The 15,157-nt window shown below is 46.7% G+C and overlaps 2 protein-coding genes across 2 annotated transcripts; both read left to right on the forward strand.

Annotated features, from left to right (window-relative positions):
- Positions 1-2,713: 2,713 nt before the first annotated feature.
- On the forward strand, positions 2,714-7,253 carry PCYB_083220 (kinesin-related motor protein; the record flags this gene model as incomplete). Its single annotated transcript, XM_004222060.1, has 2 exons — positions 2,714-2,974; positions 3,249-7,253. 2 exons carry the CDS (start codon positions 2,714-2,716, stop codon positions 7,251-7,253), a joined length of 4,266 nt encoding a protein of 1,421 aa, XP_004222108.1.
- A 3,265-nt stretch (positions 7,254-10,518) lies between these two features.
- Positions 10,519-12,342, forward strand: PCYB_083230 (hypothetical protein; the record flags this gene model as incomplete). Its single annotated transcript, XM_004222061.1, has 2 exons — positions 10,519-11,839; positions 12,113-12,342. 2 exons carry the CDS (start codon positions 10,519-10,521, stop codon positions 12,340-12,342), a joined length of 1,551 nt encoding a protein of 516 aa, XP_004222109.1.
- Between the last annotated feature and the right edge of the window lie 2,815 nt (positions 12,343-15,157).

A 15,157-nucleotide genomic window follows, 5' to 3' on the forward strand; every position in this document is an offset into this window, starting at 1 on the left:
TTTTTTTTTTTTTTTGCTAATATGTGCCCACATTCTGGTTAACACTCTGCTACGGAAAACGGTCGTAACCCCTTAGTCGCCTCTGACGCGTATGCGGCGTTTGGGTTTTTTTTTTTTTGGAGGCATACCTTTGTGGGGACATTTGGGAACCCACCAGGAGTATTTATCATATGCATGACGAATCAAATGTGTCCCCCGAAAAATAAAAAATGATAATCATGTAGTGTAAAGAAGGGTAAAGGAAAGTAAATCAGCTTCACAAGAACGCAGGGCGAACATTATGTGCATTACATACATATAGGCAACGCACTGTGCCAATTGCATAAGCGAAATTGTTGCCTGAAGGTTCCCGCGTCGCGAATACGAGTAGGATGCTTCTTCTCCTATTTGTTACTCATTTTTAAGTAAGCTAAAACGTGGCAAAATACGAAAAAGGAAATCGAGTTTTGTGAGTTTTGTTTCCCCTCTCGATGTCACCTTCATAGGCTAGTTACTTATAAGCAAAAATGGGGTGAAAGAAAAAAAAAAAAAAATCAGCCAAACGAAATTTACCAACTTGCGTGGAAATAACAGACGCGGGGATGTTACAATTTCCCCGCTCAAATTTTATATGGACCTTCCTTCTAGATATTTTTAATTGAAAAGTTTGCAGCAGAGCAAACGAGCTAGTATTATCTATGTAAGACTCGAAATGATGCATTGAATGGCCCGCGCGGTATATGTTCATGTGTTAAGGCGCTTTGTTCTTTTCCCTATAACATGGTCTTTCCCCCGTTTCATCTTTTAAAAAAGACCCCCCCGAAAATGGCTGTGCCTTCGGCTTGCATTCCCATCCGAGGCAGCTGCCAAATGAAATCAGTGAGCATATATTCCTTTACGTATGCCACACTAGAATGTTTGCTTATCACTAGATAGGTGTTTCCCCCGGTGAGCATCACCCCGTTTTACTTCATCCCAGGGACACCCCTCCGCAAAAGGGGAAAAATGGTTTCTGTTTAGCAGGAAGAGAGCCCCCATAAATAAAGCCATATTCTGTGAGACCACCAGAGGAGGCAAAAAAATGCTTGTAAAAAGGCAAAGCAGTTCGTCCCTAACTGCGCATAGTGAACGTACAGATAAGCAGCTCAGCGTTAATGAATCTCCCCCCCTCCCCTCATGGGTTATTCTTCACCCTCGTTGTAAGCTAAGCTTCGTTGTGCTGTGCAGGACTTCAAAGAGAAATGATAAAAGAGGTGCACAGGGCAGTGTACAAAAAGGGGTAGGCCCACTTTATTATTTTTCCTCACACACGAGAAAAAGGCAGGAACGAAGTGCTGAACATTCTGAACGTCCACAGGTACCACTCCAAATGAGGGCATTATGCGCACAAAAAATGTGTCACTAGAAGCGCGCCTTATAAAGGCGGTACTTAAAAATAGACAAGCATATCACCCGCAAAAAAATGCCTATCTGCATATCTTCACATATGCACATCTGCATGCCTGCATGTGCAATGCTGGAGCGCCTTTTTCTCTCGGTGCCCATTTTCCGCCTCACGGCTGACGCTTTCACTTGGCACAAATGTTTGATTCCCTCGTTGTGCACCCTTCGTACGGGGGAAGACCTCATCCTCTTCGCTTTTAAAGAACAATAGTTATCTCCCATTTGTGCTCTCCATTTTTACGGGTCTCTTCCTTTTTTTTAGCGCAAGCTGGGTCGTATTGCGCGAACGGGGAACTTACACGACACCTTTGAGCACGCGCGAGCAGCCTGTTCGTTTTTTCCAACTCATCTGTGTCCATCGCCATTTTGAATGCTCACAGGTGTAATTTGTGCTTGGGTAGTGGGAGATCCGCCAAACTAGCCAAGTGCGCAAATTTAGACATTTTTTTTCCCTTTTTGCCCCTGTGGTTTGTTTTCTCTAGCTACGCCTAAACGTTGCTATGGAGGTTGGGCCATTCCTCTTAAAGCGACGAGATGTGTAGCGACATAGGGCTCCGAAGGAGCATAAGAGATAATTGGTCGATCCGTTGACAGGTGTTGACCTTTTCGTTGGCAGACGTGTTGACCGATTCGCTGGCAGACGTGTTGACCGATTCGTTGGCAGACGTGTTGACCGATTCGTTGGCAGACGTGTTGACCGATTCGTTGGCAGACGTGTTGACCTTTTCGTTGGTGCCTTGGCCGGCTTAAGCGCAAATTGGCGGAGAAGTGCACTTGGACGAGAATGTTGACGAGTTTGCCCCTAACTGAGGCCCATTTGAAAACACCAATTTGTGCTTGCGCTATTTATTTCCTTTTTTGGCCCACTCGCTGGGAATATTTTGCCGCTTCGCCATTGAGCGTTTTTTTTTTTTTTTTTGCCTGCTGCTTCTCCATCTCATTTTTCCTGCCAATTACAGCATCCTCTTTTTTTTTTTTTTTCACACGTCAATTATGCGAGTTCGTAACACGTGAGCGCGCTCATTTGTGTGAACGCCCGATTGCCTAATGATGATACGGCCACTGCCTGGAGAGGGCCCTTTTCTCCAAGAAGCTTGCGCCTCCGGTTGGGGACTACCCTGGGCGCATACACACACACCCGCCTCAGAGGTGGCTACACACATTCGCGGACGCACACACCAGACTCAACAGCAGTCCCCACACCAGACTGCACACCAGACTCCACTCCAGTCCCCACAGCAGTCCCCACTCCCGCGCCACCCGCATGGACGGAAGAGCCAAGCAAAGTACAATGCTGAGGAACTCCTACCAAAATGACAAACCCAGCTGTGTTAACATAAAAGTAATAGTTCGCTGCAGACCCCTAAATGAAAAGGAGAAAAATGACGTAAACAACGAGGAGGTCGTCAAAATAAAGGGCAATGAAGTGATCTTAACTCTGAACAGGAACAACGAGATTTATGAGAAGAAGTACAGCTTCGACTATGCCTGCGACAAGGACGTGGATCAAAGAACCTTGTTTAATAATTACATTTTCCGAATAGTCGATGAGGTAATACCCCCATGGGGTGTGTGGTGATGGCGGTGGTTCCGAGGGTGATGTCGGTGGTGGTTCCGGCTTCCCAGCAGGGGAGAACTTCCACTTCCCGACCATCGACATGTTTCTGCCACCTTGGGTGTCTGTCCCAATTTGTTATAACACCCCTGAGTTGTTCTTTTCGGAAGGGGGAAGGCAGGGCAGATGTGCACACATGGCGTTCTTCCTCGTTTACTTCGCTTCCCCCCCTCACGGCGCTTCCCCTCTTCAATTCGCTTCCCCCCCTCAGGTCCTGGAAGGGTTCAACTGCACGCTGTTCTGCTACGGCCAGACGGGCACCGGAAAAACTTACACCATGGAAGGGAGGATCCTGGAGCACCTGAAGCATAATGAGAATAAAAAGATGGACCTGAACGACAGCATTAACAGCGACTTAAACTACTACTACGAGTTGTGTGACAGTGACGACACGGGGATCATTTTCCGCGTCGCGAAGAGAATTTTCGACATTTTAAATCGCAGAAAGGAGTACAAGTCGGCGAGGTTGGTAGGGGAGGAGGAGGAGATTGCGTGGCGCCGCAATAGTTGCGCAAGCGAGGGGGGGGAAGTCCCCACGGCGGGGGTAGCAGTCCACAAAGGGGTAGCACCGCACACAGGGGTAGCACCGCAGACGGGGGTAGCACCGCAGACGGGAGTTGCACCCCTAGGCGGGACTGCCCCTCATGGGGGGAGCGACCCGTCGCCGCCGAAGGGCCTGTCCAGACGTGGGTCTGCAAACAGAAGCGAGTTGTACGAATCCCCGGAGGAAAAAAAAGAAGGTAGCACCACAGGAGATATATACAACGTAGAGAAAAGCTCCTACGATTTTGTCATAAAAGTGAGCTACCTAGAAATTTACAATGAAGAATTATGTGACTTACTGAGCACCAGTAGTGAGTCTAACAAACTCAAAATCTATGAAGATACGACAAACAAAAATAAAGGATTAAATGTAGACAAGTTGGAAGAAAAGAGTATAAATTCTTTTGAAGAAATTTATTATTTAATCTGTTCTGCTATCAAAAAAAGGAGAACTGCGGAAACGTCATACAATAAAAAATCGAGTAGAAGTCATTCAATTTTTGCTATAACTCTTATTATGAAGGACCTGAATAATGATGGAGAGAGTATTACCAAAATAGGGAAGCTCAATTTAGTAGATTTAGCTGGTAGTGAAAACGCATTGAAGAGTTCTTATGGAAATTTAAAAGTTAGACAGCAAGAAAGTTGCAATATAAATCAGTCCTTGCTAACTTTGGGTCGAGTTATTAATGCACTGATTGAAAATTCGTCATACATCCCATACAGGGATTCTAAATTGACTCGATTATTACAGGACTCACTAGGAGGGAAAACGAAAACTTTTATTGTAGCCACCATTTCTCCATCCTCTCTCTGTATTGATGAAACGTTGAGTACGCTAGATTATGTTTTTCGAGCGAAAAATATTAAAAATAGACCAGAAATTAATGTCAAAACGACGAAGCAGTTAAAAATAAAAGACTTAAACAACGAAATAGAGAAATTGAAGAATGCGCTGAATTTAAGTCGAGAAAAACGAGGAGTCTATTTGGATAATGAGGAATATATCAATATACAGAATAGCTTGAAAAAAAATAGAGAAATATTACTACAAAAGGAAAAAATTCTTTTTGAAAAAAGTAAAAAAATTAAAACTCTTTTGAACAAAATGGACTACACAGATGATGTGCAGAATCAGATTGTTCACTTACTGAAGGACGTCCTTTCCAAGTGTAGGAACATCCAATTGGTTTACGACCTTTTGGTAAAGAAGCTGTCCGAGGAGAAATGCGTTACGAGGTATCTCCTATCAGAGTTCCATCACACCCAGGGGGAGTACCAACAGAACGTCAATCTACTCGCGCAGACGCAGAAGAAGATCTCCGATTTATTTAGAGATACTATTTCTAACTTCAGGAGGAGGAAGAACAAAGATTACTCCACCGTGAACCAGGTTTGCAGCCTCATCGCGACTGTGCTTGGGAAGGCAAAGGGAGACATGGCACTGGGGAAAGAGGCCATCATGAAATCTTTGGACCATTTGGAAGGACTGAACAGAGACACGGTCCTGCGGGAGAGCACCCTCCTCAGTTTTCTCCTGGACAAGGTAGACGCTATGGAGAAGCATGACCGGAATTGTTTTCTCCAGTTGGGGGAACTCACGCGGGAGTTCCTAGCCTGCAGGGTGGACCTGGCCGAGGTGACGCACCGGCGGAGCAGCGGCCCCGCTTCGACTGAGCGGAGTGGTTGCCCCGCTTCGAATGAGCGGAGTGGTTGCCCCGATTCGGCGAGCCCATTGGAGACGACTCCCCAGCCGAACCGCCGAAAAGCAGGGGCATTGCTGACCGCGCTGCGAGATCTAGCGCAGTGTGATGAAGCGCGTCAAGTATTGAGCCAAGTCGAGAGCTATCACTCCAAGGAAGAAAGCACAGTTAAGGAGTCCCTACAGCACATGCAAAATGTAAGCCATCTACTACATCTATACTTAAAGAGCGAATTTGAAAAATTAAAAAAAGACATGAAAAAAAAAGTACAGACCCTGAATGAAGAAAGGGAGAAGTTAACCAAATTGGTAGAACAGCTACGAAGTGATTATGAGTACTTCGAATCCAGTTTAAACAAAGATAAAGAAAAAATTGTGGAGACATACAGAACAAGCATCAGGGAAGATATGAACCTTTTTCAGAACCAAGTAATGGAAGAAATCAAAACAGTGATCCAAAAAAATGTCAAGCAAATGAATGACACAGTGAATAGGAAGCTACATTTACTGTCCAACCAGCTACACGATGAATCAAAAAATAAATTTAAAAAAATGGTTACCCACTCGATAAGTACCCTTGAAGAATACTTTTTAAATCATGAAGAACGATGTGATAGAGATAATCTGTATTACCTCCAGTCCGCTGATCTGATAAACCAAAAAGTGAACTCCTATTATGAGCATCTAAATTTTGTATTTACAGATGTGGATACTCAATTTATTTGTGAGCAAAAGAAAATGGAGAGTAACATGCAGAAGATTGATGACACTTACAGAAATATTATCCAAGGGAACAACGAAAATGTTGCGAAGATTGCAAACCTGCTTGAGGTTAATACATCGAATAATAAGAAAGAAAAAGAGGTGCTTTACAGTGACCTCTCGAGAGCAGTTTTGCAAGAAAGGGACCAACTTGACGATTGGAAGAAGCAGGTAAAAGAATTGACGGTGAGACATATGGAGGAGGTTAATCTATGTAATGGCAACTATGGGGAACACCTCAATAAATGTGACTTGCACATGGGAGAACTGCTACAACTGTTTCGAGAAAATGGAGCTGATCAAAATGATGAGTGTGTGGAGCTTCCCAGTTGGGATACTCCCGTCCAGCATGAAGGGAAGGATATTCACGCGGAAATTGAAAAGGTGCGCTCCTACGCCAGTGACAGCTTCGCCCACTTTAGTGATGCCACATCGGGTGAGGCCAATATGCATGGCGTAGATCCCCCTAGTAATGGCTGCGAGACGACGGACTTACCTCCTTGCTGTCGTCAGCCCTATGGCGATCTGAACTACAACCACGTGAGGGAAGAAGTCCTCAAAGAAATCGAAGAATTTTCTTTACAGAAAAACATAAACTTTAAGTGCCTCTTCGATAAAATCGACGATAATTTAAACCTTATCCTTAATGAAAACAATTTTGCGCGATATCGGGGTGGGAGCATGGAGCTGTCCAGGGGGGACAGCATTGGGGGGAGCATCATCACACCGCTTACAGCCTCTCGCCCTGCTGCCTCTCGTCCTACTGGCACTCATCCTGCTACCATTCCAGTAGTACCGCCCCCCCTATCAGTTTCTTCCCCTCATATGAGTGACGCCCTCCCTACAACCGGCCATGGTAACACCACTCCGTCCGCACCACCTGGGAACGTTATGCTGAAAGGGACAACTAATGAACAGAGTCAGAAAAAAGCAAGTAGTTTCTTCTCCACAGCTGATGCAGAAGCAGATTTGGACAATGGAAGCTCCAAAATCCTTTCAGATTGTACTAGGAAGCGGAACAAAAGCATCGAAACTGTGCAGGGGAGGAAGCTGTGCTTCACCTCCAACGAGTTGAGGAACCCTTGTACGAAAATAAAGGCGCTGGGGTATAGCGTGGGGTCTAGAAAGAATTCTCCGGCTCCGAAGAAACTGAAGGAGGACGCGTACAAAGGCAGGGGCATCAAGTTCCTTCGCAAGTCGGAGGATTAGCGGCACTGCCACAGTTGGCGTGAATTAAAAAAAAAAAAACCAACACAGGCGTACTGCTCATCACTGCTCATCACTGCTCATCCCGTGTGCCTACCCCACTTGTTTATGTATATATCTACCTTCTTAAAAAATTTTTTTTTTTTTTATTTAGCGCTGCTTTTTAATGACTGAGAGGAGGAAGCTTCCATTTGGCCCGCTCGATGGAAGTCTTCTCCCTCGGGGGGTCATCACACCCATTTGAGCGCACGCGGACCTCCTCCATGTTGAATCCTCAAGATGGACGAGTGCGCGCATCGTCTATCGTCTATCGTGCATCTCGCATCCTCTATCGTGCATCTCGCTACTCGTGTGCATAGTTTCACACTTGCATGCCGCCGCCACGCACACCCACCTGTCCCTTGTTAAGCGCGGAGGTGGCCTTAGCTTCATACGTCCCGCGCCCTCCTGGGATTCACGTTGTTTTTTGTGTGTTAGCATACCCACGTGCATTGCTTACAGTGGTTCTGCCCCCACCCCTCCCCGCATTTGTTCGAACCGTCCAAAATGTAATGGCTTGGAATTTTGGCAAATTGGATGGACAGCCCATTTAGTGCACCTTCCATCATTCCCTTTTTTTTTTTTTTTTTAGTTTTTTAAAATTTTTAAGCGTAAAACGTTTGGCGTAAACATGACATTACTGTGGCGTTCCTTTGCCATTATTCCCTACTGTTTTTTTTTTTTTTTAATTCTTTTTATTGTGATTTTTTTTGGATGACCACACTATCCCTGTGGGGGGTTTCCTCGGCATTCGAGCGAAGGGGTGTAAGGGGTTTGTGCCACCTAGGGTTGGTGCTAATTTGTGGAGTCACCTCCCCCCCCTCCTCGAATTCTTCAAACTGCTCTCTCCAGATTACACACTGTGGTGGGCACTGCTGTCTATGTTGTTAAAGGTGCGCTCCTGTCCGTCCACCGTTTGTAAACAGAGAAGTGGGTTCTTCTCCGGAGAAGGAGACCAAACCAACGGAGGCGTCCACGAATTGGCAGTGTTGCAGTGCGTAACGTGGACATGGAGTAGCAGCAACTTTGTGCTGAAGTGATCATTTGGGGAGGACACAAACTGGCCTCCCCTCCCCCCTCTCTTGGCCCATCACATGGTAAACAATTTTTCCGTCCAACGATCTCTTTCTCGACTCTTCTAAACTCTTTTTGAACCCTTCAGGGGGGGCACAACAAACAGAACGTGGTGAGAAGAAGCAACACGGAGAGGCCTAACACAAAAGTACACATCAAAAAAAAGAAAACGCAAGGTGGAGAAAGGGTGAAAATTTTTGCCATACTGCTAACACATGGCGGGATTCATTTTTTTTTTTTCTTTCTTAATTTATTACAAATAAGTTTCTCCCAGGAAAGGAAAATATATATGCATACCAAATAGCAGTGATGGAAATGCCCCCAAACTGCGCCAAGTGCGAGGAAAAAAAAAAAAAAAAAAAAAAAACGCACACTGCAAAAGTGCTCACTCGGAACACACGGCGTCGCCTCCTCCCCCACCTCCAGCTGCTGCTTCATACCACCAAGTAGTGTTAGTCCGTCCCCGGAATAGAGGAAAATAACGCAAACTGGCTGGAATGGTAACAAGTGACACAGAATGGCACAGCTGCGCAAGAGGAGGCAGCGACTATATAACTTTCCCTGACGCAAGGAGATAACACTTTATGTATCCTTCTTCCCCCCTTGACGCTAACGGAAAGTGACGCACTCTGTCAACACGGTGAACGAGCCTAGAAAGGAGCAATTCCAGAGAGAGCACGAGAGAACGAGAGAGAGAGGGCTGACCCGCGCGCCGCAGCGAAGCGAAGCGGATAATCATGACTGAAGGAGTCGCGCCCACGCGTATGCCAGCACATATGAACACACGTGCACGAACGTACGTGCGCGAACATACGTGCGCGAACACACCTGCGCGAACAAAGCAGCACACGCACGCACGTACGAACGCTTAAACAGATGAACGAACGTACGGACGCGCACACACACGAATGAACATGCTTGTGCGCAGCGTTCGTACACACAGGCAGTGACGCGCGGAGTTACCTGTGCACACACTTATGTGCACGTGCGCGGGCGGAGAAAGGGGAGGCAAAGCAGTTGTCACGATATAGCGCAGTCCTAACTCGGAGTCGCAATCGTTCCGCCAAAGACCAGCGCACCTGCCGAGAGAACTCCCTCCGCTCGGCAGCCAACGTGTGAAGGGAAAGAGGCGATTAAGGCGATCCGAACCGGGCTACCTGTAACAGCAGACGTAGCAACCGAAGCAGACGCAGCAACGGAAGCAGACGTAGCAACGGAAGCAGACGTAGCAACGGAAGCAGACGTAGCAACGGAAGCAGACGTAGCAACGGAAGCAGACGCATCAACCGAAGCAGACGCAGCAACCGAAGCAGACGCAGCAACCGGAGCAACCGAAGCCAGTCCGTGAGATTGAACACGCGAGACACGCGCACAGGGAGAGCGAACCGCAGAAGAGGTGGCAGCGTTCCATTCGGACGAGCTGGAGGCAGGCTCACCGCAGCTAGACGCACCGCGGCTAGACTCGCCACAGAAGGACCGCCGCAGCAGGACCCACCGCAGCAGGACCCACCGCAGCCAACTCGCTGGACGGGAGGAAAGAGGCCAGGCACGTACGCGCAAGGCAGCAGAAGAATGAATGCGAACACGGCACGGGCGAGGGGCACACCGAGGCGCGCAACAACAGAAGAAGCAACCTGAGGTGGCTGGCGACGCGGCGTCAGGCGAGCGCAGAGGGGAGAGCACAGAAGGGGAGAGATACAGAAGGGGAGAGCACAGAAGGGGAGAGCACAGAAGGGGAGAGATACAGAAGGGGAGAGATACAGAAGGGGAGAGACAGGCGGAAGAGGACAAGACAGGTGAGCGCTATAGAGGAAGCGTTAGGCAGGAAGCGTTGGAGAGGAAGCGCAACCCCGGCGGTGTGACCGAGGAACATGCCCCGACACGCGGCCGAGCGCCCACCGGAGCAACGCACGAGTGATTGACGCGCCGGGGAGGGGCGGCACAGAGGGAGGAGAAAAGCGCAAAGCAAGAGCAAAAATTGGGCAAAAATAGAGGTAAAAAAGTAGGGCAAAAAGTAGGGCAAAAAGTAGGGCAAAAATAGTGGTAAAAAAACTGGGCAAAAAGTAGGGCAAAAATTGGGCAAAAAGTAGGGCAAAAGTAGCGACTAATTGGGGGCAACAATTGGGCAGACACGAGAATCTCCTGCTTGTTAAAAATGTCAGATGTGTTTTCCATATTTAAAAAAAAACGAATAAAAAAAGCAAAACTGTGCAAAGCATCCGTAAAAAAAAACAAGGGGAGAATTTTCATGAGTGACAAGTCCCGTCGGAAGGCGTACGAGACGAGCAGAGCGGTTAGCAGCAACCACAGCGGATTTCTCCACAAGCACAGTAGTGAGTATCAGAAGGCGCCAGGAGGGGTTGGAGTTGCGGGCGGAGCAGGAGCAAGCAATAACAGCGGAAGCTTCGCGGGAGTCATCCAAGAACCCCCATTCAGTAAACTAGCGGCAATCGAATTGTTAAACAACGAATCGAATGTAGTTCTGGAGAATTTTCCAAAACTGCCAATAAAAAATATTGAGTCATGTGAAGAAGTGTATAATATTTTCTACATAAGGGATCAATATCTTATTGGAAATAAAAATATACAAATAAATAACGACCATTTGATTCTACTAGAAACGACATTAGATAAGTTAGATGCAGCGATCTCGGAGCTAGACACAGAAGAAAGTTATTGCACCAAAAAAATATTAACAAGTGTATACGAAAAGGTTATTAATTTATATAGGAGTTTTAAGAGTATGAAGAATTTCCCTCCCCAATTATCCAATGCATATAATTGCTTTAAGAGTAATGTCATTTTTGTGAAGGGAAAGCAATTTAAAAAAAACTACGTATTTGATAATTTGATCAATATATATACCTATCTACAGAATAGCGAACTTCAACAGGATAATATCGAAACGATTAACCAAGCGATCTATATTAATGACAAAAATGTCACCGCTCCATCCTTCATCAACAGAAGCATTCTAACATCTAATGAGCATGTGGAAGAACATATAGAATACCTTCCTATGAAATTTAATCCTCACTTTGTAGAGCTGAATAAAATTTCGATTTATTACCTTTTTGAGGAATCAATTAATCACATCATATGGCAGAAGGCCCTGGACGAATTAGTAGTCGTTAAAGCTTTGGCGGATATTCCCTACTTGGACTTATCAGAGGTGGAAGGGTTCGACTTCAAAAAGATGAAGTCGGGACAAAGGCAATGGTATCCTGTGTATATTGCTAAAGAATTAAGTCAGGAAGGACTTGCTACGGTAGAGTTCCCCTTTTGGTTTTACATCGATAATTTAAAGAATATTTACAAGAAGGAGTTTGAAGACATGCACGAGTTGACGGACCTACCCAGTCCCTTCTTCTTCGAGATTTCTTCCATGTTTCTCGAAAACAACGCGTTTAAGAACTCCACGCCGATCGAGACCATAGGCCAGCGCACCCCCTACAAGTACATCCTCAAAGTGGCAGGTAAGGTGGAGCGGTGTGGCGGCGGAGCGGTGTATCGGTGTAGAGGCGGAGCGGCGGCACGGTGTAGAGGCGGAGCCGTGTATCGGTGTATCGCGGATCGGCGGAACGGCGGTATGACCATATGGCGAAGTCGCCATGGGCAGTCGAGAGGGGCCCTCGCGATGGGCTCTCGAGAAGGCCCCCCCCTGCGGTGCTTCCCCTCCCCCCTGCGGCGCTTCCCCTCCGCTCACTTATCACTTTCTTCATGTACGCTCACTCTCCCCCCCTGCGCAGGTCTCATCCAGGATATACGACAGAAGCGCATTCACAAAATTATGAACAAATTTAAGAACTGCGATGTCTTGTCCGAAATTATGATCATAAATAATATCCAGATCTACGAAACTTATTGTGTGAATTATTTGGCTTCCGTTTTTTTCCAGAGCAAGGGGTCAAGGAATTCTGTGTCGGATAACTTTGACGTACGTAACTATCTTTTCGACCCCTTTGTTTTTAGTGCCTGAGGGGGTGGCGGGATAGCGGGATAGCGGGATAGCGGTCGGGTTAGCGGGATAGCGGCCGGGTTAGCTGTCAGGTTAGCGGTCAGGTTAGCGGCCGGGTTAGCGGCCGGAAGAATGCTCAACGAATGCACGCAGGTGTAGGAACAGTGTGGAGAAGTCGGGGAAGGTTGCCCCCGCAGCGGGGTCTCTTGTAGGCACCACGGCAAAGTTAGGGGTGTCTCCCCCGAGGAGGCACCATCGTTTGGCATCCCCACCAGCTGCGTCATTTCGTAGTACCCCCCCAACTAGGTCATTTCTCACCCCCCACCAGCTACGTCATTTTTCAGTCCCCACCTCTGGCCCCCCCTGTTTTAGTGAACGAATACGTTCGCCCAACGGGGCACGTCACGTCACAGTAGACAAGAGAACAGCTTCCGCGCTGCGATGTTCACAGAGGAGGCAGCCCGGGCCGCACCCTCGTCTCGCTCGTCCTTCCTACCTCCTATCTCGTCTCGCCTCACCTCATCTCACCTATTTTTTTTTTTTTTTTTTGTATGCCCCTTGTTTAATGGCACATGTTAGCATGCACGGATGGTTCTGCTCCGCACTTCGCTTCACCGCTCCCCCCGTACCGTGTGCCATTATTTGTTTATATTTCCTTTTTTTATAGTATAATTAGTCTTTTTTTTTTTCCCTTTAACTTTGATTAATGTAGTCCAGTCCAGTCCTGCGCCTGTGTGCAGGAGGGCAAATGCATGCGCACGGACATGTCTTGTACGCGTGTACGTGCATGTGTCGGTGTACATGTCGGTGTACATGTCGGTGTACATGTCGGTGTACATGTCGGTGTACATGTCGGTGTACATGTCGGTGTACATGTCGGTGTACATGTCGGTGTACATGTCGGTGTACATGTCGGTGCACATGTCGGTGCACAATTTTAATGATAACCTTTTTAAACCCCCCTTTTTAATTGCTTTAACATTTTAAGTTAGAATGGTTGGCATGCCTGATCGGAGGGGGAGGGGCGCGTCATGTCGCGTCGATGAGCTGTTGGTGACGAGAATTCGAATGGTTTTGTCCTGCCTATCAGAGTAGCTTGCATCTCTCATGTCCTCCATCCAGGGATGTAGAACGGGAAGATCTACACACATGAGAGCATCAATGCGCTGTCTTTCTTTTCGGTCCACCGACGTTGAGTATTTCTACGGATTCGTAACTCTGCTTATTTGTTCGTTACTCTTTATCTCCTTACATCAGTCGAGCCGATTAATTTTTTGAAGTTGTACGGATCCTCTCGAAAAGGGGAAAACAAAAATAGGAAACTCATCCTTTGTCTTTCCCCATCTTGGTGGCATTTTCTTTTCATATTAGCCACCTTTCGAGATGCAAAAAAAAAAAAAAAAAAGAACGTCCATTTATTTGCCCTCCAAACTAATTCGCTTTAAGTAGACCATTTCGAAGTGATTTTCTGGCGATGCAAATAAGACGAAGTGATCCTCCGTTGAAGCGGTAGCACATTCCTCGGGGGAGCTGCTCCATTGAGACCTCCAGAGGAAGCAACACAACCGAACGAATGCACACGGTGAGCGAAACGAAGAATAAGTCATGCAAACCTGTTTCTGGGAAATTTTAATAATTGTGTGTCCTTCCACCACTGCTGCGATGCCTGTGGTGCTTTTCCAGTTGGAGGAAAACGCCAAATGAATTGTCCATTTTATTATTTTTTTTATTTTATTAGATTTTATTTTATTTTATTATATTATATTTATTTTATTTTATTATATTTTATTTTATTTTACTTTTTTGTATACTCCCATTTGGTTTCTCCCTGCGGAGTTCGGCTGAGAAGAAGGGGAGGGGGGCAAAATAAAAAGGCTGGAAAACGTTGCCCTTCGTTTGTCCCCTAACGATCCAAGAGGAGATATGCACACTGGAGGGAGTCACCCAACACGACGCGCTGCGAGAACAACTTAACGTGTCGCAATACGAGGTTGAATCGTTCCTCCCTGCCTACTACGTGTTGCCCTTCCATGCTTACTCTTTTTTTTTTTTTTTTTCCCAACGTAAGCTCAACGGTGGGGATGCAGTCATAGTTGCGCTTTGCACGCAGGGAAGAAGTGGACGGCGGGGAAAGAAGCGACGGAATGGGGACTTAACAAGGAATAAAAAGGCAGGCGGAAATAAACACTCCTTCGCGGCCTTCCCTGACTCTCTGCAGGTACATGTGCCTACTTAGCCGAACGAGCCTCCACCCACGCGAGCAAAGGCGGCAGGTGTGAAACATGCGAGGTCTGCCAAGTCTGCCAAGTTTGCCAAGTCTGCTACGTCTGCCCAGTCTGCCAAGTCTGCTACGTCTGCCCAGTCTGCTACGTCTGCCAAGTCTGCGAATCGTGCGCGGGGATCACAGCATAGTGTACACTCACCCTGTTGCGCAAAATTTTTTAGAAAAACTACGACTCTGAAGAAAGCGGTGAAGCAGTGAGGGAGCCAAAGAATCGACGGGGGGGAGGTGCCCCGCGGGATCCCCATCAGCTTTCCGGGGTTACCTCTTTTCCACAGCTCATAAAAATTGGGGAAGAAAAAAAAAGAAAAAGGGGAAAGAAAAAAAAAAAAAGGGAAACAGAAAAAGAAAGAAAAAGAAAGAAAAAGAAGAAAAAGAAGAAAAAGAAGAAAAAGAAGGAAAAGAAAAACTTGTAGCGAAATCACGCAAAGCAAAATTCTCCCCCCTACGAAGGACAAAAATAATTTCCTTCTTTTTGCGCCCCGCTATTTGTCGAAGCGCACAAGAAAAGAAGAGGCTAAGCAAAAGCTCCGCAAAAAAAAAAAAAAAAAAAAA

Source organism: Plasmodium cynomolgi, chromosome 8 (assembly GCF_000321355.1).
Source record: "Plasmodium cynomolgi strain B DNA, chromosome 8, whole genome shotgun sequence".
In the NCBI taxonomy this organism is placed as follows: Eukaryota; Apicomplexa; class Aconoidasida; order Haemosporida; family Plasmodiidae; genus Plasmodium; species Plasmodium cynomolgi.